This window comes from Canis aureus, chromosome 7, assembly GCF_053574225.1.
Source record: "Canis aureus isolate CA01 chromosome 7, VMU_Caureus_v.1.0, whole genome shotgun sequence".
NCBI lineage: Eukaryota > Metazoa > Chordata > Mammalia > Carnivora > Canidae > Canis > Canis aureus.
Genome location: NC_135617.1, coordinates 27103960 through 27131122, shown reverse-complemented (window position 1 = coordinate 27131122; position 27163 = coordinate 27103960). Strand labels below are relative to the sequence as shown.

Sequence of the window (27163 nt, the reverse complement as noted above, 5' to 3'; positions counted from 1 at the left end):
ACTTTATCTTCACTAATAAATCCATGTTTGAGGGAGACAAATTAGCAATACTAGTTTGTGAAGCTTGAAAGAGGTATATTGATGGTGATGGTATTTTTTTTTTTTTTTAAGGCAAAGAAAGTTCATAGCAAAGAAAAGTAGACTCAGACCGCAGAAGTTTTGCCTGTCTGGGTGGTGGTGGATCCCCAAGCCTCAGTGATGTCAGTGGCCCCCACCCAATCCTGTGGCTGTGGTTGTGGCCTTTCTACTTCCTCTCTTCCCGAGTGAGTTCCACCACACGAGGCAGGCTGAGTGACACTGGCCTCAGGCACCAGACGGAGGAGGCAAAGGCGGTTTCTTAACTCATCTTGTCCTTGTTCTGGCATCTGAGTTTTTCTTAACTAAAAACTGGAAGAAAAAAAACAAGTAAATCACACATTGAGTCAGCAGCTTTCTGCACTTCACTCACAAATACATCCAAATACTGGGGGAACTCCTTCCATGTCTGTTTTCTTCAACCACATGACTAGAGTTTGAAAATTCTCTTGACACTTTTTTTCCCCTGAATAGTTGATTCTATATATAGCCCACACATTAGCTGGAGCCGTCTAGCCCCTCAGAGATCTAGTTAAACCTGCATGGAACCCAATTCAGCGAACAAGTAATTTTCAATGTAATATTGATATGTGTATTTTGCACATAGGGAGTCTGTACATTTTTCCATTAGATATGGAAAATGTGAAATGCTGTCTTTTCAGTACTTGTTCACTTATTCATTCAACAAACATTGAAGTTCCCATGAACTGGGCTGAGTCCCAGGATCTTTTCTGATCAATCAGAGGCCCCGTTCACCTGCCAAGACCAACATGCCCTGGCCCAGGACTCGGGGGCCAGAGGGAGCACAACCCAACCCCAGAAATGGTCTACAACTCCAGAAATGTGTCAATTCAAACCTAATTTGTAATCACCCCGTCCTTAGGTCGTTGTTGGGTCTCTCTGAATGATTGGCAACTAAGCCCCGTTGTGGAACAGGTCAGGCCTCCCCATGCCCCTCCCATGACAGGGTGTGTTGCTACCTCCCCTAAATGACTGGCTAAATACCTGTTTTGTGGATTTCGGACAAATGGCTTTTTGACACTGCAGTTGATTTCTGTGGATTAAAACAAATTCTTTTCCTCTGTGTCACAAATACTGCGCTGCACTTAAATCAGTTACTTCCAGTCTTTCCCTTGTAACATCATGCCTAAACCTCTTGTCTTCACTCGGAACATTTGACTACCTCAGCCCTTGAGTTTTCCTTGCCTCATTTGTTTACACAGCTGATGTCATTTGCCTGTGAGCTTCTCCTGACCCAGGCCAAGGAGGTGAGGCTCACACTCTGAGGGCCTCCAGTCCCTAGTAGGCAGCGTGCGCAGTGGCGTTGGCAGAACAGCAGCAGCAGACTCCCTCACCCCGCCCTCCCTGTGGTCCCCACCTGTTTTACATGTGTATGGATGGAGGGACAGATGGATGTGCTCATGTCTTGTCCTCTCCCTGTCTGCCCTGTCAGCTCCCTTAGGACAAGGACTAGGGCCTTGCTACTTGGCACTCTAGAACCCTGTAAGAAGCTAGCTGAGGGGCGCCTGAGTGGCTCAGTGGTTGAGTGTCTGCCTTCAGCTCAGGTCATGATCCAGGGGTCCTGGGATTGAGCCCCACATCGATCTCCCCACAGGGAGCCGGCTTCTCCCTCTGCTATGTTTGCCTCTTTCTCTCTGTGTCTCTCATTAATAAATAAATAAAATCTTAAAAAAAAAAAAAAAAAAAAGAAGAAGCTGGTTGAGTAAAACTCATCCCTTCCAGGTATTTACATTAGGGGCAGTTTGATAAAGTGGTTAAGGTCCTGGATGCTTAAACCTCACTACCTTTGTTCAGACCTCAGCTCTGCCACTTGCTAGTTGTGGGAGCCCTGTGCCTTAGTATCCCATCTATGAAAAGGACAAATAGTAGCACCTACCTAATAGCACTATAAGGTTTAAATGAGTTAATATGTGAACAGGGCCTGCCCATGTATCATGAGAGTTTTAACTTCTTTTTGTCATATATTTTGTATTTAAAAAAACTCTTCCTTGAAATTTCCTTATGTCAAATTCCCTGGTAATTTTTACAGTCCTCTGTGAACAAAGCTGAGGCTGTGAATGTCCCCTATCTAACTCAGATACAGATATCCTTTGAAAGACCAAAGAGTTGGTCTCCTCAGCAGAATTCCAATAGGAAAAGACTCTAAAAAGTTTCATTCTCTCCCTAACTGCCGTCATGAAATCTAAATAATGTTCTCACATACACACACAAGACACACAAAACAGTTCAACAGACTTAAAAAAAAAGAAAAATCTGCTTCATTCACAAACAAAGACCAGTAAGTAGTGAAAATATAAACTTAAAACACAGGAAATGAAGAGAACCAGGCCAATTGCCCCGAGAGGGTCAGCTGGAAACGGTGATGCAGTTGGCCAAACTTTTCACCTGCTTCTGAGCAGCTTGGTTTCTCTCATTTCACAAGATATTGCTCAACTATTTACCAACTTTTTTTCAATCCTGCCACCTTTGGAAAGTTTTACTATCTCACATTATCAAATCAAAGAGCAAGGTGGACTGTTTAAAAGGAGCCCGTGGAATGGTGGTTTAATCATTCAGTAAATCTGCTGGGCACCGGCATCAGGTGTTCATTCGTGTCACCGAGGATAAAAGGAGAGTCGATGCCACTGCTGCCTTTGGGAGAAAGAAGTGTGAGCCAACAGCCACAATGAGGTCAAGTGGTATCAGAGACGTGTGTGCACGGTGTCGCAGATATGGGGCATCTACTGTGGGGGTGACACAGAGGGCTTCACAGGGAAGTCACATTGAGCTGCATCTAAGACACTATATTGCCTGGGTAGTTTAGTGTGCCTGGAACTGAGGGCACCTGAAGTTTGATAGAGGAAATGAATCAGCTCACAGAAGTCAGGAAGGGGCTCCTTGTGATGTCTGAGGAGTCAGGACTATGATTTCAGCGGGCGGTGGGAGGCCTTGCGAGAACTCAAACCCGGGGTTAGAAGCAGTGGCATGCAATCTTTTGGAAGTGCATTCTGGCAGCCTGCCATGAATGGGCAGGAAGTTTGTGAGCCTGGTGGGCAGGAGACCTGCTTCAAAGACTCCAGAAAGGTCTGGATGAGAAGTGAGGAGGCAGAGGGGACAGCAAGAGTGTGGTAGAGGATGGTGTAGGAGCAGTACCCACAGGACTTCGTTGCTGGTTGGCCACAACAGGGGGCCCAGGGAGACTGGGGGAGGGATGCCCAGGTGTTCCACTGCTTCTCTGGGTGTTTCTTGGTAGTTGTAGAAGCTCCCTTCCAACATCTGGGACCACATGCATCCTCCCAAGTGTCTCATTCATGGGACGCGTAGGTGGCTCAGAGTTTTAGCACCGCCTTTCAGCCCAGGGCATGATCCTGGAGTCCCGGGATTGAGTCCCGCGTAGGGCTCCCTGCATGGAGCCTGCTTCTCCCTCTGCCTATGTCTCTGCCTCTGTGTGTGTGTGTCTCTCATGAATGAATAAATCTTTAAAAAAAAAAAAGTGTCTCATTCACAAGCTTGCTGGGTAAGTGTCCTTCTTTACTGGTTGTTGGTCTGGCAGGGGACTCTCAATGGCCAACAGATAGGGAGGAATGGGGAGCCATGGGGAGGATGTGGGAGAAAGAGAGGGCAGTGGCCACCAAAACACCTCAGACAGCTCTCTACGGTGTCTGCCCCACTGGCCCAGCCCAGAGGGCACATTGTCAGTGTCTGGCTTCAGGCTGGGCAGGCCTGGGATGAAGAGGAGGAGGGGTCATTCCAAATATTGGAAAAAATCTAAATTTTCTGGTAACACTTGGAATAAAAATTCTCCTATAGGTAAAGTCTGACCAAGGATGCGGGCCAGGAGCTTGCCAGAGCTGAGCCACTGTGGCCTCTTCACAGCTTTATTTATTTTGGGACACAAAACCCAGTTGAGAATGCAGCCTCTGTGTGAGGTGTTGCCTAACAGGTTCTAGTCCTAGGAGGCTTTTTCAGGTCTCAGGGCTTTGCAGCTTCCTTGCCTTCTATGGCCAAGTTAACTGCTAAAATTATTACTCTGGCTACTGTGACCATTCATCAGAGGCTTTCAAAACAGAACTCTTCAGCAGCTTGGTACAGGAAGTCAGACTGTGTCTTGTAACCTCTTTTCCCAGTGCACCACACCGAGATGTGATGACACTGGTACAGGGTTCCGGGTGACGTGGGGGAGGCCGCTAAATGCAACCAGCCCAGAGGCAGAGGACCAAGGCTCCAGCCTTCGGAATTAATTCTCTGCCTCTTTCCTCCACACCCACCAATTATTTATTTACTTGTTCGTTTGTTTGGTAAATATTTACCAAGTATTCCACCTGTGTTAGAGACATTTTAAATGAATTATGGGAGTCAATTAATGCATATTATTAATAAACTGCTTTGATCAATCAGCTGTAACTGCAGAGATCAGAAAGGGAAGATTTTTCCATGAAAGCAGAATATTCCAAAATAATGAAAGACCTTCATGGAAGGGTGTCAGATGGCCACTGACTTTGGTGTCCCCTCCTGCAGACCATAAATAAATCCCAGCATCAAGGCTCAGGTGGACCCACTCCTACAACAGAGGGCATTTTCTCTCTTACTCTCGGCCCAAGGAGTGTTCCATCCGCTTGTTCGGTACCAGTGCCTTAATACCAACGGCACATTATTTACAGGTGAAATGAAGAAATGAATAAATACCACTCCTCCTAGGAAGTGCTTTGGGAAAGAAAAAGCATGGAAGTTGGCACACAGGCTCAGAGGACAATGTGGCCGGGCAGCAGCACGTCAGGGTGACTGCTGGGTTCAGTAGTAGATTCCAGCCACACTACACATGGAACAAACGCGGGAAAGAGAAAAATCAGAAAGTATTCTTTCCTCTTTCTTCCCAAGCATGGTCTCTAACATTTGTTACTCACTGAATGTATATGCTGTTGTTGGAAGTCAATAAATAGATTCCGCACATAATTACTATCTTAAGGCAAGCATGAAAAATAATTTCATCTCCAATGCCAGCTCCACTTGATTGACAGTAACTCCCTGCGGGGCTAAGGTAAGAAGGATTCTGAGTCTCAGTTTGAACACAGTAGGAAAGATGAATTCAATCAATTGGCATCTTTCATGGACAGAGGAAGAGGTGGAGGAGAATGACATTATGACATCATGTATTTGTTTGCACTGTATCCAAGAGACAATGATTGAACGTTAGTTCCAATTCTGTTTAGCATATGGTGCATTTGGAAATAAAATGATTAGAGATGTAGTCGCCTCATAATCACCTGGAAATTTATCTACATGATGATATTGTTTATCCACAAATGGAAGGTCGGCTTTGGCCTGTATCCAGAATTCAGAAGAATGACAACTGAAGTGTAGACACAGGCTTTCCCTCACTCCTCACTGCAGGGTGTTGTTAGTAATCCAACAAGAAACTTAGAGCCAGAAGTTTCATTCTTCCATTGCTGCTTCCCATGAAAAGCCTTCTGGGCTTTATCTTTAGGCAGCAGAGCGTTTCTCCAAAGCCACTAGACTTTGACACATTTTCCACATCAAATGTAAATATTAACAGACCCCTACAGAAGGTGTTAAACGAGCCTCTTTTCCTCACCTCGGAGTTGATTTAACAAGAGTTTATTTAAGAAGAATCACAAAGAATCAGATCTCTCTCTGTCCTTACAGTTTCTGTGTTCTGCTTTAAATGCCACCAACATTTCAGGAGTTTAGGCAGTTGAACATTCTTGGCTGGGCTAGATGGAAGTGAAAAAAGTTTTTTTCATATAAGAGCACCAGTTTTTTCTTTTTTCTTTTTAAATAGTGTTTTGAGGGATCCCTGGGTGGCTCAGCAGTTGAACACATCTGCCTTTGACTTGGGGCATGATCCCCGATTCCCAGAATCGAGTCCCGCCTTGGGCTCCTTGCATGAAGCCCGCTTCTCCTCCCTCTTCCGGGTTCTCTGCCTCTCTTTCTGTGCCTCATGAATAAATAGATAAAATCTTTAAATAGATAAGATAGAGATAGATAGATGATAGATAGATGATAGATAGATAGATAGATAGATAGATAGATAGATAGATAGATAGATAGAGTTCTGGGTTTCTACACGACGGAAGCAGTGAGGGTGAAGTCTGACAGGGCTAGACCAGAGGCTTGCATTAGGTTTCTGTGATTTTGATGTTGGAAATTTTGAAGGTCATTTCACTACACTCAGCTTCCTTAAATTACAGAAAAGTACATTTGAAGAAATTTAAGTGTTTATAGTAAAAATACACAAGATTGTCATCTAGGATCAGTGAATGATGAATAGGGTTAGTAAACGAATGCAATGTTAGAAATGAAACGATTGGAAAGTAAAAAAAAAGAGGGAGAGAACATAAGAATATGATTTAGGTCAGAAAAAAACACTTGCCTGATGTGAGGATTATAGCAATAATGGCAGGTAACGGGGTAGCCTGGGTGGCTCAGCGGTTTGGAGCCTGCCCTCAGCCCAGGGCGTGATCCTGGAGACAGGGGATCGAGTCCCATGTCGGGCTCCCCACATGGAGCCTGCTTCTCCCTCTGCCTGTGTCTCTGCCCTTTCTCTCTCTCTCTCTCTCTATGTCTCTCATGAATAAATACATAAAATCTTTAAAAAAATGGCAGGTAATAGTTTAGCTCAGATCAGATCATGAGGGGGAGCTTTGGACAGAGCAGCAAAAAACTGATGAGCACACTTAAGGAAAGGTACAGGAATTTTCACAAAGGACCAAAAAAGGCAGAATGATACTGCAGTATGAATTTGCATAAATTTTCTTATGTTTGTACTACAAATGCTCTGTAAGATGTAACGGAATGTGAAAAGGTAACCTGCCCTGATGTGTTCTATCCTTCATTGCTCTGCTCTTGAACAGGCTTTTCCTGAGCTATTCTCATATTAATAGAAGTAATAGAAATGAATAAGAATCCATGTATTTCTATATTGTACACCTAAAACTAATATAATATTGTATGTTAACTAACTGTAGTTAAAGTAAAAACTTAAAAAAATATATTTAACACATTTCTTAAGCACCTGCTGTATGTCAACAGGGAGCAAGTAGACTCAAGTGAGTGGTGCGCCTCTCCTTCCCAATAGCTCACGAATAATGAAGTTGTAATCAATGCAATGGAGGAGGAGAAACGGATCAGAGAAAGTCAAGGTGGGGAAATGAAAAGTGGAGTTTATTAAAAAAAAAAAACTAAGTATTTCAAAAGGAATTTTTCTGCAAAGGAATTTTCATAGGAAAAGATAGCTGTGTATAGAAGAAAGAAATTTGTTAGACTCTTCTGCTCCTCTAGTTATTCATTCAGTGGTGCACCGTTTCTCTGCTCCTGGGATCTCTGCTCCTGGGATCTCTGCTCCTGGGATCGTGCTGGGCGCTAGAGGGCCTGAGTGGGCAGGTGCGGGGTACACAGAGGCGACCATCAGAGCAGAGGAAATACACGTAACTCAGGGAACTCAGTGAAGGGTTCTTGGGAAGTATCTCTTCTGGAAGGATCATAACACTTTAGGAGCTAAAGCCACTGATTGAATAAGGTAGTAAAGGCATGGTAGGAAAAAGGAATACTTCTATTCTATGTACCGCATTCTGTTCATCTACCTATCTGTATTTCTTTTTTTTTTAAAATTTTTTATTTATTTATGATAGTCACGCACAGAGAGAGAGGCAGAGACACAGGCAGAGGGAGAAGCAGGCTTCATGCACTGGGAGCCCGACGTGGGATTCGATCCCGGGTCTCCAGGATCCACCCTGGGCCAAAGGCAGGCGCTAAACCGCTGCGCCTCCCAGGGTTCCCCTACCTAGCTGTATTTCAATCAACCATTTTCCTGTTATATACAAAGGGACAAAGATGAGTAAGATCATGAAAACTGCAAGTACTTAGGATCTCATTCCGAGTGCTCCCTATCTACTAGGCCTTATACAAAGCTCTTCATACCCAAGCATAGAGGTGAAGAAGTTGCAGCCAATTAATGCAGCCAATTAGGAGTCAAACAGAAGTGCTTCTAATCCCTGCTCTACCACTTACCAATTGCATGACCTTGAACTATTTATTAAATGTCTCCAGGTCTCAGTTTTTCTCATCTGTAAAATGATAATAGTAATAATACCAATCTCACAGCACAGAACCAGGTTTTCTTCACAAAATCACTTTGCATGATGCTGGTGTGTAGCAAGTGCTTAGTAAATGCTGACTCATTTTCATTACAACCTTTCTTTCATTCACTGCTCTTCCAGAGAAAGCTGTGGTTTATGAGTGCGCTCAGGTCAAGTTCATAAGTGGTGGTACGAGCCCTGCCCCGTTGTCTTAAACTTGAGCGGGTGGTGGGTGTCAGAAATAAGGCTGGAGGGGAAGGCAAGATCAGATCTCAAAGAACCTTATTGCTCAGTGAGCTCAGGATGTTGAATTTTATCCCAAGAGCAGTGGAGAGTCACCATAGGACCTTACGGTTGAGTTTGACAAGATAAACTGTCAATTTAGAAATTGGCATTTTAGAAAGATTTTTCTGGCAGCACTATGTTGAATGGTTTAGAGCAGGGAATGGCGCCAGCTGAAGCCAGTGAGGAGGCTGTGGCAGTGATCCAGGAGGGAACAGGCGAGGAATGCACACAGGAAGATGAATGAAACGGAGCATTTAGGCAAAGATGGGATGCTGGTGAGGGAAGGGCCAGAGCGAGCAAGTGGGGGGCATTCAGCTGCCCCGGGTTTCTGGCTTCCTTGACTGGGTAGATGGTGGCAGCTTGGGCCAATGTGGAAAGTACTGGAGGAAGGGGCTTTGAGCACGGTAAATGTGGGTGCTTGCGAGTTCGTGAGGGGCCACAGCGCTGAGCAGGGTGGAGGCAGCGGGACGCAGTGGCTCAGGGAGCACACAGGTTGGCGGGGACCCCACGAACATGCTGAACATGCCTTCAGAGTGTGGAATGTGCTAGGAAGGGAATGGGGACCGTAAGAGAATTTCCCAGATGACCTGCTAAGTGAAGTCAAAGCAGGTGTGAAAGTTAGAGACTCCTGGTTTGAGTGCTAAGTTAGCAAACAGCCTGCCAGAGCAGGTAAGCAGGTCCCTAGCGGAGATGGGCTATGCTAGGAGGCCAAAGGAGGAAGGGGCGGAAGGGCTTTCAGGGGAGGTGGCTGGAATGGCATGTTTTGTCAGGGTTCCTCTGGGGGAGGCTGCCAGATGTCAAAGTGGTGGTTTTGAACCCAACGGCACCTCCCGGAGCAGTGAGGAATGGGAGAGAGCAAAGAAGGTGGGAGGTGCGGGCGTCTCTAACCAGCTCCCCATCGCAAGTCCTGTGCTCGGGCAGGTCAGCAACATTGCGCCGTCCTGATGTGCCTTGGATGGGGAACTGCTGGGAATGAAACCCAGGGCGACCCAGAGCTGCCCGAAGGAGGAAACCTGTGCCACCCTGTACAATGTGGAGCATGTCACCTGTCTGCCTTTGGGGATCCTCATTTTCCCTGAAGAAATAGAGGAACACACAGTCCTTGGGAAGAAACAGCTGTGGGAGCATCAGGGAGTAATGGCCCGGGAGATGGGAGATGGGATGAGGAGAGGCTCTGATCTCTCTATCAACAATACATTTCCAGTCGTCTTTTGCTGAAGTCCTGTTGATTGTAATCATTCTCCCAGCAGCTGGGTGCTTGGAATGGTCAGGCAGGTGGATTCAAACGTGGGTTTATGAGAGAGAACGGAACTTGAAGAGGCTGGGCAATGCAGCCAATTAGGAAATGCAGATTCTGGAACTTGCCCTGGATCTGGGGATGGCAGGACAGTGGACATGGAGCCAGCTTTCCAGGTGACCCTTAAATGCATTGATGCCACCTTCAGAAGGTGGTGTGGGACCTGGGAAGCAATTCTCAAATGAGCCTGGTGATCTGTGGGTCCATGGGCCCTGGGGTCCAACCCCAGGGTCACTGAGTAACATCTCTGGGTGTGAGGGTGGCAGAGGTCATGAGGTCAGCTCCTAGAGCCCCATCAGGTTTGAGGGGGCTAATACAATATCCTTTACAGTATGTTTTTGCTAGAAATTCCAGAGTACCTAATTCTTGTTCTCTTTTTCCCTTTCTACTAGGCACTGGGAAATCATGAATTTGATAATGGTGTAGAAGGACTGATTGATCCACTCCTCAAAGAGGCCAGATTTCCAATTCTGAGTGCAAATATCAAAGCAAAGGGGCCACTAGCATCTCAAATATCAGGACTTTATTTGCCATATAAAATTATTCCTGTTGGTGATGAAGTTGTGGGAATTGTTGGATATACTTCAAAAGAAACCCCTTTTCTCTCAAATCCAGGTATTTTCTACTTCTATAGCACTCGTTCCTTGCAAAGAGATTTATTAAGTCAGAGCTTGGCATTATTTTTACGGATTAGGTACAAGTAGGAACAATGTGTGGTGTTGGGCAAATGGTATACTTAGAATAATGTTGATAAATCCAGTCTGGTGGTTTCAATATTATTCTAAACTACTTAAAGACATTGGTATTTTGTTCAGTGAACTTCTTTGTTGACCTACACGGTATCTTTGTTTAATTCAGTATCCATTCAGAATGGACAAGAAAGCCATTTACATCCAGTGCTAAACATCACAGTCATTTACTGGAGAATGAACCATAACTCACTGCCCTTTTTCCTGTGGAGCCAGAGCGCTCAGGTCTAGGGTTTTACCTCAGTTTACCTTACCTTTGCTTTTTTAGTATGGTTAGTATCTGTCTAGTTAATTCTCCTTTCTCCCTTTTCATTATTTATCTCTTTTTAATGATCTTGTTGTATTTGGTTTTCTGAGGAATACATATCCTTGAAAGGTCTCACAGTACATATGATCTAATATAAATATTTTATTTATACTTACATACATATGTAATCCTAAAGGTATTCAAGAAACATTTTTGAGCCACTTTTACAGGAACGCTTTCACCAAAACACTTTGGTAGTGAGAACGAAAATGATATTTTTTTCTAAATTATCCAAACCAATTTTCTTCCCATATTTGAAGGAAAAAAAAAAAAAAGGAAACTAACAGGAATAAAGGTACAGCATAAGGAATTTAGTACAGTGGTATTGTAGTAGCATTGTGTGGTGATGGGTGGCTCCCCTTGTGGTTCTGAACATAGTGGAAAAAAGAAAAAAAAAACAGGAGAAGGGAAACTAGGAGCCAGGGTTTTCATTAAGAATTCACTGATAAAATTAAAAAAAAAAAAAAAAAAGAATTCACTGATAAAGGGATCCCTGGTGGCTCAGTGGTTTGGCGCCTGCCTTTGGCCCAGGGCACAATCCTGGAGTCCCGGGATCGAGTCCCACATCAGGCTCCTGGTGTGGAGCCTGCTTCTCCCTCCTCCTGTGTCTCTGCCTCTCTCTCTCTCTCTCTCTCTCTCTCTATGTCTATCATAAATGAATAAATCTTTAAAAAAAAAAAGAATTCACTGATAAAAGACATACACTCCTCTAACGATTAGAAAAGTGATACATTTATTGTTGTGGTTGGTCCAGGCCATTGGAAAGAACGGGAAGGTCAGCCATGCTGGGTTCTATGCGGCCCGGTGCTGCTCTGAGGGGAGTAAGTCCTGCAGCGGCTGGGAGGCAGGCCAGGCAGGCCAGGCACAGGGCTTCTCTGCTCCCTACTGGCAGAGGAGGTGGGGATTATCAGGCCCTCCATGTGGCAGGTAAGCATCTGTCCCCAGGTGTCCAAGCCTTTGCACACTGTGTGACACAGTCAACAAGGAGCTGTTGTTGAGCCAGTTGGCTGTAGTGGACATGATGAGTCACCAGCTTTCAGAGTGTTTCAGACGTGCTCTTCTAAGCACGGTGTGGTCACGTCAGCGGGACTAGCTGACAACACTGGGTTGCTCTCCACCCCACCCAACCTGACCATGGTCCTCTCCTTCCTTCTCAATAAATATTGCCAGAATGAACAGTGAGAGCAGTGACGTATGGGGGCCCCAATCACAAAAGAGCAAAGAATTCAGTTTCCTGGAACAGAAGTTCCCAGCAGGGAAAGCAAAAAGTTGGGCGAGGACTGGATTGTAGAGCCTTCTGAATCACTGACCAAGGAGTTCAGGCGTGATGGGGAGAAAAGCGTTATCCCTTCTGGAATAATCACCAATAAGAAAAGGGTGGAAAGACAAAGGCAATCATCCCTCCTTTGCTGGGACTCTGATAGCACCCCATAATAGCCCTTTAGCGGGCTGCTGTGTCTGGAGAGGTGATGGCCTCCCAGCATTCCCAGGAGAGAAAGGCTGGATGGTGCAGGGACTGATGCTGGTGCTGGGGAGAGGTGGATCAGTGTTTCTGGAGACCCTTGCTTCTGCCAAAACCACAGGCCCAGCAAGTAGGTTCTTCTTACAAATCTCTGGCCTCTCATCCAGCCCCTTCCCTCCGGCCCTCATAGCCTGGGTGCCCACAGGTATAATTGATAGTCCTAGCACATTTCATCTATTTTAGCTGGATAATGAAATTCCTGCAACCCCTCAAGATATCCTGAAATATATGCCATGCTTTCTTACATGTGTGATGACTGATTCCGAGAGACTCCTGATGTGTTAGAACATTCCTTTGTCCTCAGAGGCACTTCTCTGAATTTTTCTTCCTTCATGCCAGCCAAACTAAAGCCGAGGATAGTAGATTCTCCTTCATTCATTCATCCTTTCTTTCCTCTGAGTGCCTACGTGTAGGCACTGTTCTAGGCACCAGGGATGCTGACCAAAAAAAAAAAAAAAAAAATCCTTACCTACTGCAGTTTATAGATTTTGTGGGCAAATAAATGAGTAGAATATTTGGCATGTCAGAAGGTGCTAAGCAGTAGGGGGGATGGCAAATGTGTCAGGAGGGTGGGGATGGGTGCACCTTGTCAATTTAGAGGGAGGCTCAGGGAATGCGCAGAGAAGGTGACATGGCACCAAGGGGTGAGCAGGGAGCCCGGACTTCTTGGAGTGGTCACCAAGAAGCAGATTACTCCTGATGTTTTCATGGCAGACGATGGTGGCCAAGCTGCTACAACTCCTGACGTTGAAGTGGTGCTGACTATGAGCTAGTGACAGTGCTGCCAGTCTGATGTGGCTGTGTGAGTGGCTAATTTTCAGGCCTGGGTCTGCACAGTCACACCCACACTCAGCAGCCTGTACCACGGGGGCACGACAGGGGGGAGGAAGCAGCCAGAGATGTGCACACTGCCAGCGCCAGCTGGACCGGGGGAGACCCTGTCTGATGCAGAGCTCAGTGATGCTCTAATATTGAGCTTAGCAAATGAACAAGGCACGGTATCAACTGGTGTGTTAAGCTTGACATTCAAGGACTAGTTGCTGACAGATATTGAAGTTTGAAGACTGATTATCTTGAACCTGCAAACGAAGGCTTAGAGGTACTAATCTGGGCTTTTTCCCCCTCAGCTTTATTGAGCTATAACCAACACACAGCACTGTATAAGTGTATGAACAACGTAATGACTTGACATACATATCACACAACAGGCTCATGGGCTCAGGCATTTTCTGCCTTGGCATAAAGGAAGTCTAAGTCTAAAAACACATTTTTGAAAAATAGGTCTCCAGGTCTGAAGCCTCCTCATAGCTGACGATTGAATTAGTGCAACATAATATCATTCACAACCCAAACCCAGTGCAACACGAAGTGAATATAACTAAGGATATTGATGTGAATTTTTTTGGCTTTCTAGGGATTTTATATTTAATTTATAAATAGTTTTGGTTTTGTGATTTAAGAGCTTTAGTAGATAAAGCTGTTTTTACTCTACATGTTAGTATGTGTAATAAGCCATAATAAAAATGATTAATAAATGTCCATCTTATTTATTTTGTTCCTTAGGAAGGAATTTAGTATTTGAAGATGAAATCACTGCATTGCAGCCTGAAGTAGATAAGCTGAAAACTCTAAATGTGAACAAAATCATTGCACTGGGACACTCTGGTTTCGAAATGGATAAACTCATCGCTCAGAAAGTGAAGGGTGTGGACATCGTGGTAGGAGGACACTCCAACACATTCCTTTACACAGGTAATTGTTTCAAAAGGATTATACTGGCCAGGATGTCTAGATAACTTACTTTGTTTTTTGTTTTTTTAAAATATTTTTAATATTTTTACTACTATTTAACATAATATAGATGACATATATTTTGTAACATGTAATATATGTAATACACATACATGGTAACATGTGTAAATCTTATTCAGAGACATTATTTTTTTTTAAGATTTTATTTATTCATGAGAGACACAGAGAGAGAGAGAGAGAGGCAGAGACACAGGCAGAGGAAGAAGCAGGCTCCATGCAGGGAGCCTGACATGGGACTCGATCCCAGGTCTCCAGGGTCACACCCTGGGCCAAAGGTGGCACTAAACCGCTGAGCCACCGGGGCTGCCCTTATTCAGAGACATTATTAAGAATAATTTATTGGTTTCATGATTATGTCAATTCCATTTATGTATATTATAAATATATATAAAACATATGTACAAAATACATTATAAAATAAAAAAGATTACCAACCTCCTGCCAAAAGTCAGTTTATACCAAAAAGCAACATGTCATATAAAAAAATTAAGTATAAACAAAATAATGTAAATCAGGCTTTCACAGGTCAGGGTGACAGATTCGATTTGTAGGTTCACAGGTAGCAGGAGCTGGAACTCTGGGCTCATGTCCTAACTCTACTTCCTACTAGGACTGTGAGCGTCCCGGATACCATAGGCCCCAATGCTCCTGAAAGTATACCTGTTCCCTCCCTCCCTCGCCCTCTTCTCCCCTATACCTCTCCCTCCTACCCTCCCTCTATCTCTCTCTCCTTGGTGTTAAGTAGGTTTAGTGAGAAAAACCTCTTTTTTCCCTTCCATATTGAAGCTATAATGTCCCAAAACTTTTGAGTCTGGCTCAGTGACTCTTTCCTACCATACCATCCTCCCTCCCCCATCACCACTGCATGGAACTTTGAAGGACCTTTAAGAAAAGGAAGAAGAGGAAGAGGAGGGCTTGGCTGGTAATTGACTTCTAGCAACAGCGGGAAGAAAGCTTTGGTGGGGAACACTCCTCCTTGAGGAGGTTGCTGCTTTGCCCATCTCTGTATGCACTATGGTGATACTACTTTTATAAAAGCAAAAATAAAAAATACCTGAAATAGAAAAAAAAATGTTAAGGCGGGGGGCACCTGGGTGGCTCAGTCAGTTAAGCATTTGCCTTTGCATGATCCTGGGGTCCTGGGATCGAGCCCTGCGTCAGGCTCCCTGATAATCACGGAGTCGGCTTCTCTGTCTCCCTCTCCCTGCTTGTACTCTCTCGCTCTCGCTCTCACCCTTGCTCTCTCAAATAAACAAATAAAACTTTTTAAAAATCTTTGACAAATGGTAAAAGGGGTTATCACTCAGAAAAGCATACAGGCAATTTTTACTCTCTTAGCACTTTTGATTATTTTCAAATAATGAATGCATGTTGCTTTTGCAATCAGAAAAAGAGACATGGATTCTAAAAAGAAAAGAAAGAAACAATATTAGGTCCGAAGGCTTCCTTCCTTTTTTTAAAAAATATTTTTTATTTATTTATTCATGAGACACACACACAGTGGCAGAGACACAGGCAGAGGGAGAAGCAGGCTCCATTCCATGCAGGGAGCCTGACAGGGGACTCGATCTTGGGTCTCCAGGATCACGCCCTAGGCCGAAGGTGGTGCTGAACAGCCGAGCCACCCAGGCTGCCCCAAAGTCTTCCTTCCTGATTGACATCAGAGACCATGAGCAGGTCACTCATCCTGTCTGAACCTATTAGCTTTGCTTCAGAATGGAGCTGATAACGCTCAACATTCCACATTGTTGTGAGACTTAGGGGAGGTGGTGTATTTATACGTGGGAGAACACTTTGTGAACTGTAACTAGTTGCCTCCTGGCACGCAGTGGCGTGGAAGCCGCCTGCCAGTCAAAATATACCGACCGAAACGGTGATGCTCATGAACTACTTTACTCTACAAGGTGGGGCTGGCCTTCCCTTAAGAAAATAAGGCCCCAGTATTCACATAGTTGATTCCTTCCTAATTCAGTTCCTTCCTAAGTATTTTACCTCTTGATGAACACAGGCTAGGGAATAATTTCAAACTAGACTATATCCATTAGTGGTTGTGAAATCAATGTAATGGGTTAAAGAATTTTAACAGACTAGACAAAAATAGGTTAGGTACTTCTATTACTCACAGGAATATGTACTGTTTCATGGAAAGAGAGGTGTAGGAAGCGATGAGAACAGCTCCAAGGACGTGGCACGCAGTACGTACCCATGTCGAGGACGGTGGCAGGCGCTGACAGTGATGTGCATTTCTTAGCGTGAGCAGTGTTGCAGTCAAACGTCTGAGAGCCACTGGAGTAACTCCAGGGCAGCTAGACGGGCTGAGAGCTCCAGACCAGGGGCACGTCCCACTGGAGCAAGTCCTGGGGCAGCGCTGGGTAGACTCTGGTGTCGGGGTGGCTGTGCCACTGATGGGTGGTGGGATCCTGCCCGATTTCCTCATCTGCAGAAGGAGGATGGAAACAACCCTATTATGAAAGGTCCTTATGACTTCACATCGGTATTGGAGGGGTACAGGTGAGGTGCCCCAGGACAGGGCCTAGTACTTGAGCTGTGTGGATGCGGCCTGTGAAATGCCCTCCCCTGGAGCCTTTTCTTAGCTTTGCTCTGAGGCAGTGTCAGAAGCCCCAGGGCACACAGAGAGGGCTAGATGTGTGCCTCCAACCACCTTGTGCTGTGGAGTAGTGGCTTCAGACTGTATTGACTAGGATGCAGAGTAAGAAAGGAGTAAGAAAGGCCTTGTGAATGAAGACCCAACGCATGCGTGCACACACCCCCCCCCACAAGCACACATGCATGCACACACACACACACACACACACAGAAAACATTCACAAAGAACCTAGAGTGCACCCTGCGTACTACTGTTTCTTTTTTTTTTTAAGTGTCAGTGACCACCCATTAAATTAATTTCCTCATATAGTAGCTGGCCCACATTTTTGAAAAACTCAGCTCTGAATGAAGCATGACCAAAACAGAGCACAAAGAGTCAAAGGAATCTTTGACTCCGTTCAATGCTAAAGTCATCCCCATGTTCCTCATGATTTGCCTTCACACCATCCTAACCACTGCCGGCTTCCAGCACCAATTGGTCGTCCATGGCCTTGGTGTGTGACCATTAATTAGTGCGCCCTGATGGGCCTGAAAAGGTTTGGTGACCATGCCTGACTTCCCACTAATGCTGTAGCCTGTCCTTTTGTCTCTGTCACTTTGTTCCAGCCAATGAGGTCCTACAAAACAGAATGTGCCTCTTGCCAAGTAGATACATTTACTTAATGATGAATGACTGAATAAAAGAGAAATATGGGGATAAAAATTATGACTTGTTTATACATAAATCTTGAAGTAGGTAATTACAGTCTCTGAAAAACCTGCCTCTAGAGTCTTAGTCATTTATTTCACATTGCATGATTGCTTAGCAAGATTAAAGTTATTCTCGTGAAACTATTCAGTGTTGATACCCACCATTTTGAGGGATGAACTTAACAATTAAAGGTAATTCCTGGACATGGGAGGGGATGAAGCATATTTGCCTGTTTAAATAAATTTTCACAGCCTTCAAAAAAAGCTCCTCTGAATTGTTTTTGGAATTAGCATAACTTAAGTGAGGTTAAATATGATTCGTGAATAAAAATATAGTTAAAATAGATTGCTTGGGAATCCCTGGGTGGCTCGGTGGTTTGGCACCCGCCTTCGGCCCAGGGCGTGATCCTGGAGACCCGGGATCGAGTCCTGCATCAGGCTCCCGGCATGGAGCCTGCTTCTTCCTCCGCCTGTGTCTCTGCCTCTCTCTCTCTCTCTCTCTCTTTCTGTGTGTGTGTGTGTGTGTCTTTCATGAATGAATAAATAAAATCTTTAAAATAAATAAATGAGGGATCCCTGGGTGGCGCAGCGGTTTGGCGCCTGCCTTTGGCCCAGGGCGCGATCCTGGAGACCCGGGATCAAATCCCACATCGGGCTCCCGGTGCATGGAGCCTGCTTCTCCCTCTGCCTGTGTCTCTGCCTCTCTCTCTTTCTCTCTGTGTGACTATCATAAATAAATAAAAATTTAAAAATAAAAAAATAAAATAAAATAAAATAAAATAAATAAATGAATAGAATAGAATAGAAGATTGCTTACTTTCCAGTTTGGGGAAATAAAACTGTTTTTGGTAGAACACCTTATAACTTCCTTAGGTTACTGCAGTGAACTTCATTATACCTCTAACTTCTTTGAGGCTCCTACCTCCAGGCTCTACCACCCGGTCCCCTCCTTCTCACTGTCATCTAATGGTCTCTAAGCCACCCACCCCAGTGTCACTCAACTTCTGGCCTTCCTCGCTGCCCCAGCTCCTGCCTTCATCCTGGCAGAGTGTTCCATGTGGATGGCTGATCCCCTACCCAAGGTGCAGAGTCTCTTATCCTCTCAACACGTGACTGTCACCTCTATTCCATTTCAGCAACTTCACATGTCAGGCCACAGGCTGAAACTGAGTTCTCATCCGGGATGGCTCCATCTCCAGAGCCCCACTGTCCACCTCCTTTATCATAGGCTCCTGGCTTTACCTTAAAGCCTCTCACCCCTTCTTCCCTAGAGACCTGGCTGTCAGGCTTAGCGAAACCTGTCTCCTGGGCTCCTCCCTCCATCCCAGGCCAGCAGGCTTCACCTCTCTCTCTTCATTAGTCTGGAAGTGTCCATCAGGACTCTTGGCCATGTCCGTGGCTGAAGGCAAGTGCCCGGGACCATTGAGTGAATATTAACAGCGCCTTTAAAAGTGAGATTTCTTTATTTGCTCAGTTTTTATTAAACACCTTATTTTCGTTGCTTCTTCAAGTAGGCACACGTTGATTGAATATGAAATTTAAACTGTCTCATTATTAGAACATAAATGATTTATAAGGGCCACAGGATTTCCTTCTCGAAACAAATGGGGTCATATGTAATTATAGATAAGACAGCGGAGAAAGCTAACACTTGTTCCTTGTGCTGCAGCCAGAGGCCAGATGCCGTGGGAAGGGTTGGCCCTGCCTCTGCTTCACCAGAATCAGCGAGCGGGGCGAGAGGCTTTGGTGTTGTTTGCAATCATTGTTCATCTCCATTAATTTTCATTCTTGAAGTTTAGAGAAGCTTGCCTTTTAAGACAAGGAAATGGTCTCAGTATTTACCACATCCACAGGACAGGGAAACCCTCTCCAACAAAGAACCATCTCTGGGCATCAGTGAGGACGGCTGACGTGTGCTTTATTAAGTGAGCTGAGAGAACCAACCAGAGGAAACAGGTGTGGGCAGTGACTTCAAAGATCATGCCCTGGGATCTCTGGGTGGCTCAGCGGTTGAGCGTCTGCCTTCGGCTCAGGGCGTGATCCTGGGGTCCTGGGATCGAGTCCCACATTGGGCTCCGTGCATGGAGCCTGCTTCTCTCCCTGCCTGTGTCTTTGCCTCTCTCTCTCTCTCTATCTGTGTGTGTGTGTCTCATGAATAAGTAAATAATAAAATCGTTTTAAAAATAATATCACAAAGATCATGTCCTGGTGGCATAGGGACTTAGTTGTTCCAGTAAATTACTCATTCGGGACCTTTCAGTCAACCTCTAGCTAACCCTGAGCCTCAGCGCCAGCCTCTGACCTGTCAGTTTTACTAAACAGAAAATTCTCTCACCCTCAAATAGATTGTCATCCATTCTCCCCTCATTGCTATCCATCCGTGTGTATATATATATATATATATATATATTTTTTTTTTTTTTTTTTACATTCACACAAACTATATTGGTCATTGCCATAGGGTGGTGGGACTGTGAGTGATGTTTTCTTCTCTATTGGCCAGATATTGTCATGCTAGTTTTACTTTTATTAAAACATTTTTTTAGAACTCTCTAAATCCTATAACCTTTTAACTATTCTTAATCTTTTTTTAATATTTTATTTTCTAAAGTTTGTTCATGAGGGTAGCCCTGGGGGCTCAGCGGTTTAGCGCCGCCTGCAGCCCAGGGTGTGATCCTGGAGACCCGGGATCGAGTCCCACGTCGGGCTTCCTGTGTGGAGCCTGCTTCCCCCTCTGCCTGTGTCTCTGCCTCTCTCTCTGTGTCTCTCATGAATAAATAAATAAATAAAATCTTTAAAGAAAAGAAAATAAAATTTGTTCATGAGAGACACAGAGAGAGAGAGAGAGAGAGAGAGAGGCAGAGACACAGGCAGAGGGAGAAGCAGGCTCCACGCGGGGAGCCCGACGTGGGACTCCATCCCAGGTCTCCAGGATCACGCCCTGGGCTGAAGGTGGCGCTAAACCGCTGAGCCACCTGGGCTGCCCCATATTCTTAACTTTGTTGAAAGAGAATCTAACACAGACAATTTACTCCTCTAGTAGGCTTTTATTCAGTGATTCATGAATCGGTCAGGATTCCATCTAGCAGATAGAGCTGCACGAGGCCAGAGAGTCTTCTGGATCAAAGTAAGCTGGAATGAGGCAGTTACACCGGGCATTTGCTGATTGGTTAAAGCAGGGTTACTTTCCTTCCAGGGAACAAAGGGAAGTTTTGTAGCAGCCAAATAACTTGTGCTGATCTGGCAAACACTGACTGGTTGACTTTAGCCTTCATTTTTTGGGAGAGCTGAGCACAGAAACATGGTCAAGTGTTGGTTTGCTGACGTGGGGCTTAACATGAGTGACTCCACTTTGGCCTATACTTGCTGCTTTAACAACTTGAACTATCATTAATACTTGTGTTAAATGACTTTTAAAAAGGAGGTATGGGATCCCTGGGTGGCGCAGCGGTTTGGTGCCTGCCTTTGGCCCAGGGCGTGATCCTGGAGACCCAGGATCGAGTCCCACGTCGGGCTCCCGGTGCATGGAGCCTGCTTCTCCCTCTGCCTGTGTCTCTGCCTCTCTCTCTCTCTCTGTGACTATCATAAATAAATAAAAATTAAAAAAAAAAGATGCTAATTCTCAAAGATATAAAAAATATTAAAAAAATAAAAAATAAAAAAAAATAAATAAAAAGGAGGTATATACTCAATTTGAGAATCTGAGCTAAATACATAAATGACCCAATGCATCTTCTTACCTCTAAAAAATAAAAAACCAGGAATGTGGCGCTTTAGGCCAAGCAGGCTGGCTATGTCTTACTCAGCTCTCTAATCCTCAATTTATACATTCCCCCCACAGGCCTAGAAACACCTCTAAGGTTTTGAATTCATGACTGCTAATCTGTAAGAGAATTTCCAAGTACTAGATCATGATTTGGAAGCAGACCTGGTCATGCCTGATGATCTCCAGGTTCACAGAAATAAGCTTATTTAACTTGTATACTCCATGCTTGACTGTTCACCAGTGTGATTGAAATGAATGTTTTGTTAGAATCAAAAGAGCCCTCACTATCTGCAAACACACAGCATTTCATGTTGTATGTAACCACTCTGGGAATGCCTTTGTCAGCTAAATGCTGATTCTCCCTAAAAAGGTATATCAGGTATACATCAGTGTATGGTCATATGTACCTCCTTTTTAATCTCAAGAAATAAAATCATTACTTCTAAAAAGAGCACTTAATGGAACTACAAGAAGGTCATGTTAAGATGAAAACAGGTCTCTGTCTCCCCATCCCATTCCTTTGGACTCTGCATTTTAACAGACCTTAGTGGTAGAACAGTTTGGTGATTTTTTAAAAATTTTTTATATGAAACCTTGTTCTATAATGTAAAAAATGAATGAGAAGTCTGGTGCCTGGGAAATTACTAGGCCATAGAGATGGCTAGATCCAATGGCAAGAGAAGAGGGTGGCAGACAAGGGGGACATCACTCCTTCCCTCAAGCAGCCTGACCTCATGAAGATAAAGCACAGACCTTAGACCTGGCCCTGCAGAGAAGTGGAGATCCAGAACACTGGGCACCTGCTGGAGTTTGGTAAATGTTTGTTGATAGAGTGAATGAATTTGTGGTGATCTCCCACCCACCCCACAGGACTCCTTTATTTGCTCCAGCCACTCAGGAGTGCATTAGCCAACAACCTGGACTGGTTTCATGAGAGTTTTGTGCTCGCTCTGGCTACTGCTCCAAGACTCATAATCTGCTTCAGACCTCCGAGTCCTCACTGAATGTACAAGATCAAGAATTTGAACAATAAATTGAAGTATGTGCAAAACAGGGACACAGATCAGATATGGAGGATGTCATGCAGCCCGTTAAGTTCCCTTAAGGAAACAGGACAGCTAGCATGTCATAGTAGGGTACGGAGATGGCCGAGGACTCTGATTTGCCCCTCTGGTTATAGAAGACCTTTTGGCTGGAAAGATGAGAGAGAGCCTTGGGCCTGCTCATCTTGAAGCTGCTCCTACACCAGAGGCAGGGGACATAACTTGCAGGCCTGATCGGCTGGGCGCTGAGGACAGTCAGCCAGTGATGCATGCATTGTGGCCTGAGGAGCACCCATGGCAGGGAGCCTGAGGCTGCGCTCTGGCCCCAGGGCCACCTAAGCCTGCACTACCTGAGCAGTCTGCTTTACGGCTCGCTTTGCCACAAGATTTCCTGCATGCACAAGATCTCATTGCGTAATTAAAAAGAAAACAAAAACACAAAACAACTTTTGGGTTAACCCATTAGTCAAATCTCTTGTTTTACAAATTTAGGATATTAAATGTAGGGCCCAGGAGCTAAGTATCTTTCTCAAGGTCATGAAACCACATTGAAACTGAGCTAGCACCAAAACCTATTCTCTTGACTCCCAACTCCGGTTCTGCTTTATAAGCCCCCACTCAGCTCATTAGTTAAGAAAATTGAATTGAGGCGGGGGTTGGGGGAAGCAGTGGGCACACAGGCATTGCCCCCTTTACATGTGGATTTCACTACATGGAGAGCTTAGAAGTCTTGTCTGGTCCACGGAAAAGCGCTGGCTAAACTACTCAAGCTGAGTGATTCAACAAACATTCTATGCGTGCCTTCTAGGTGCTGGGCAAACCCTGGAGACTTGGCAGCCTCCGATCTCCTGGAACTTGTCTTAAAAGAGATATTGACCCTAATCAGACTTTTTTTCAGTATGCAAATAAATCAATCCTATTATATATAATTACAAAGTATGCTGTGAATGGAGAAGTACCAGATGCTGTGAGAGCATATATAGGAGGATCTTTTTCTCCTGAAAAGCTGACATTCGGGCTACGATCAGGACATCCAGAAGCTAACTTGGTAAACAATGATCATCGTCTTTATGGAGCCTTTACCTGAGTCCAGCTTTCCTACCTGCATTAACTTGTCATTCTCCAAGCCTACGAGCCGGTATTTTCTACATTTTAGAGATGACTAAGCTGAAACCAAATGATATAACAAATGCACATGTTGGCCTTTGGCTCCAGGTCGCATCCCACACTTGAAGGCTCCAGTGGGTGTGGCCTGGGGCTGGGGGAAGCTAGGATCGCTGACGTGCAGGGTGATTGATCAGTCTAGATGAAGCCAGCAAGGCAAGAAAGGGTCACATCATGTAGGTTATGATATATCAAAAATTGTCATGTTTTTCCTAAGACAGTAGGAGATCTTCTAAACCAGGGAGTGCATGATCGTGTTTATGTTTTAGAAAGATCACTCAGGCCTTGCTGTGTGGACACTGGATTAGAAAGAGGCAAAGAAGAGGCATACAGACCAGTTAGGAGGCCGGTGCAGTAACCCAGGCACGAGATCATGCTGACCAGGAGTGTGGCTTGCCTGAGGAGATGTAGAGAAGTAGACAGACCAAGCACTTCCAAGTAAGTTAAAGAAGAGACTCAAGTCCCTTAGGAGCAACCATGTGAAATATACTAATTACTAATTATTTTTATCCAGCCCTTTCATAGGAAGTACGGAAGTTCTTTTTTTTTTTTTAATTTGAGTATACGCGACACACAATATTAGGTTGGTTTCAGGTGTGGAGCAGCGTGATTCAGCTCCTCTATACGTTACGCTGTGCTCACCGAGGTGTAGCCACCATCTGACCTCATGCACGCTATTACCGAATCATTGACTGTAGTCCCTGTGCTGTGCCTCTTATTCCCATGACTTCTTCATTCCATAACTGGGAGCCTGTATCTCCCACTCCCTTCACATGTTTTTCCCAGTCCCTTTCCCCACCTTCCCTCCAGCAACCACCAGTGTTTTCTCTGTGTCTGTAAGTCTGATTCTGCTTTTTGTGTCATTGATTTGTTTTGTTTCTTCATTCCACGTAAGACTGAAGCCATGTGGTTATTTGTCTTTCTCAGTCTGACTTACTTCACTTAGCACAATACCCTCGAGGTCCATCCATGTCGCAAATAGCATGATCTCATCCGTTTTTATGGCTAGTATTTCATTGTACGTATGTACCACGTAGGAAGTATGGAAGTCCTCAAACCAGTTCCCACGTACATTAAAATGGTAGCCAGGACTCCCTTGAAACATTCTCTAATTCATTCAGCCAACTGAAAACCATGTCAAAGGCCTGTTCCTTGGCACCTCTGTCACCACATGATCCACCGCCTCAGCCCCTTCTGGCTACTGGCAGGGCAGTGGTCCAGGCCTGTACTTGGAACTGTCACATTCCTGAGGAGCTGCTGTGGCCAGGGCCCCCGGGCCGAGCCCTGGAACTTCTGTCTGGCATTTGCACCGTGCTAGGAAGTGCCCCATTTACCAAGTCTAAATGTCAGCCCACAATCCCACGGTTTCTCCACGTTTGGTTCCCAGATTATTTGCTAGACAGCTGGAATAATGTTCTGGTGAACAGTTTCTCTCCTGCCAAGATGACAAGTTGGGTTTCTAAAGACAGATGTGTGGCTTCGTGTAGAAATACTTGAGGCCTAAGCATCTGGCTGAATGGGATGGGATGGAAAATATGAAGCCCCGGATTGCTTCTCTGCCAGTGGTTTCTGAGGTTGCCAAGTTGAGGGGAGCAGAGAGCACTCCGCTGTGGCAGAGGCAGAGATTAGCCAAAATGGGCCAGTGGCTGCTTCAGCCACTGGGAAGCATCCTCCTTGTTCCTGATTAAGTCCTTTTAAGAAGCAGGTGACAAGTTTTATGTTCTAACAAAAGGAACATCGAGGCGTTTCAGAACCAGAGAACGTCCCCTGTCAGACTAGAGCTGGGGTTAGCAGCCCCCATTTGTAGAGGGCACGCTCATGCGAGGAGGCATTTGACCCGTTCGCCGAAATCCTGTTACGTTCACCTTAGGTTGGGTTATGTCCGTGTGAGGCGCAATACTAAAGGCTAAAAAAACCAGGCTTGCCCTTCTCTAGGATTTCCATGAAACTGCCAGTCCATTCTGGAACTGATTTAGTGCCTTTTCCCCCGATGGGGTTTTCTCTGCCATCTTGTGGACATGTTGGGAACTGCACCTCCCCCTTGGCACCTGCGTGTCTGGGCTCGGGGAGGAACCGGCGTCTAACCTTCCCTCCGCAGCGGGTGAGGGGGCTGGTGCAGGCTCCAGGCTTGCCCGGATCAGAGCCAACACAGACCGGATGAGGATGAGGACAGTGGTGACCTTCCCTGCTGCCCTGCAGCGCGCGAGATCGTCTAGAGCCGTTAGAGCCAACGTCTGCCAGTCCTCTCGTGAGGCTGACACTGCGAATGGCCATGGGACAGGCCCTGCCCTGGGTCTCAAGTCAGGGGCCTTAGTAAAAGTAAAGTTCCAAAACTTCTGGCTTTTTTTTTTTTTTTCCAGAGGGAGCAAGAAAATGGGAAATTCAGGTTGGCAGCAGATGTTTCCTGCTTATGAGGGGCTGGTATTTGCTGCACTTCTGCTCTATGGTTCTTGAGGTGGAATGTGGGCACCGCTCTCGGCATAAGAGCAGGGAAGGAGCAGGTTTTTCATAATGTCCACCCCATCTTGTCTTAGGTGAAAGGAGAAGCCTGGAAATAGCTTGGGGTGCAAGGTGCGGCCTCTGGGCTTGCATTTGATTTAGTAAGTGGCCTTTAGCAACCAGCTCTTGCGGGCTTTCTGAGACTAGCAGTTGTAGGTTGTGTGGGGTCGTGGGGAGAACATCAGCTCGAGGGCCTCCCAGCCCCGCTTTTCCGTCTGGTCTCTTTCACATACCAGACACACCGCACATAACACACATACCAGTGTGACCTTGGGCACACCGCCTATGACAATCCATGTTCTCATCTGTAAAGTAAGGACAGTAATAGAAGCTGCCTCATGGGATGCTTAGAAAATTAAATGAGATCTAGGGGCCAGCTCTCATAACTGGTCCCTGTGAGCACGTGCCACAGTTTCCTGGGCCCTGTGTAAACACCTAATAGGGAGGACTGGTCAAGGGCGTTGGGGGGCGGGGGGCGTGATAGCAACAGTAGTGGGTCAAGGGTACCTGTTCTTGTAGTCTCTGATTCAAAGCAGCCAAACCAGGACCGTGTCTCCGCGGTGAGATGTGAACCGCAGTGACCTGCAGGAGCGTCGCAGTTACAGAACTGAAACCTGCCGAGTGATTAGAGGCCGGAGTCCCCGCCCTCATGCAAGCACGTGCCCGGGAGGCAGTAGCAGAGCGAGCCCTTCAACCTCTGGGTGTGATGAGTCAGCTCCCAGGCTCTCCACGGGGATCCCTTTGAGACAGAAGTCAGCAGAACCTGGCCCATGTGGGGTCTGGCTGCGTGAGTCGTGTGCATGCTAGTTGGCCAGTCAATGTGGCTCTTAAAGGGTTGTGGATTATGGCAGCAAAACCTAACAACAAGCTTTGCCACTTCTGTTCAGCTTCCATTAGGGATTCCAAGCTCTAGATCATGTGTCTAGGGTTTCTAGAGGTTGCCATCCCCTCCTCAGGGAGAGAAATTTATTTTCTTTTTTTAAAAAGTTTTTTTTTTTTTTTCATGAGAGACACAGAGAGACAGGCAGAGACACAGGCAGAGGGAGAAGCAGGCTTCCCATGGGGAGCCTGATGAGCCGGGGATCATGCCCCAAACCGAAGGCAGACGCTCAACCACTGAGCCCCCCAGGCGTCCCTACCTTTATTTTCTACTGTGTGCCAGGTACTATGCTAGGAACTTAGACATTTAATCCTCTCAACAGCCCTGTGAAATAGGAATTGTTATTACACCTATTTTACAGGTGAGGAAAC

At 45.5% G+C, this 27163-nt stretch overlaps 2 protein-coding genes across 9 annotated transcripts in view; one reads left to right on the top strand and one right to left on the bottom strand.

Moving 5' to 3' along the window:
* Window positions 1-27163, top strand: part of NT5E (5'-nucleotidase ecto) — a 45306-nt gene that overhangs the window by 7171 nt on the left and 10972 nt on the right. The window contains exons 2-3 of the mRNA XM_077903174.1: window positions 10146-10368; window positions 13895-14083. Of these exons, the coding sequence (XP_077759300.1) occupies window positions 10146-10368; window positions 13895-14083 (412 nt within the window). The remainder of the gene's footprint in view (window positions 1-10145; window positions 10369-13894; window positions 14084-27163) is intronic.
* Window positions 24-26576, bottom strand: LOC144317174 (uncharacterized). 8 transcript variants are annotated; one of them, XR_013383071.1, is made up of 4 exons: window positions 26420-26576; window positions 16347-16580; window positions 12577-12768; window positions 24-387 (listed from the first exon to the last, which is right to left on the bottom strand). XR_013383071.1 is itself a non-coding variant. In XM_077903175.1 (3 exons), the coding sequence occupies exons 1-3, from the start codon at window positions 25685-25687 to the stop codon at window positions 381-383; spliced, it is 510 nt and encodes a 169-aa protein (XP_077759301.1). In that variant the 5' UTR covers window positions 25688-25908; the 3' UTR covers window positions 24-380. The 8 variants fall into 8 exon arrangements, 1 of the variants encoding a protein (XP_077759301.1); XR_013383065.1 differs by lacking the exon at window positions 26420-26576 and adding an exon at window positions 25499-25920 and having other exon boundaries at window positions 16267-16580; XR_013383067.1 differs by lacking the exon at window positions 26420-26576 and adding an exon at window positions 25499-25907.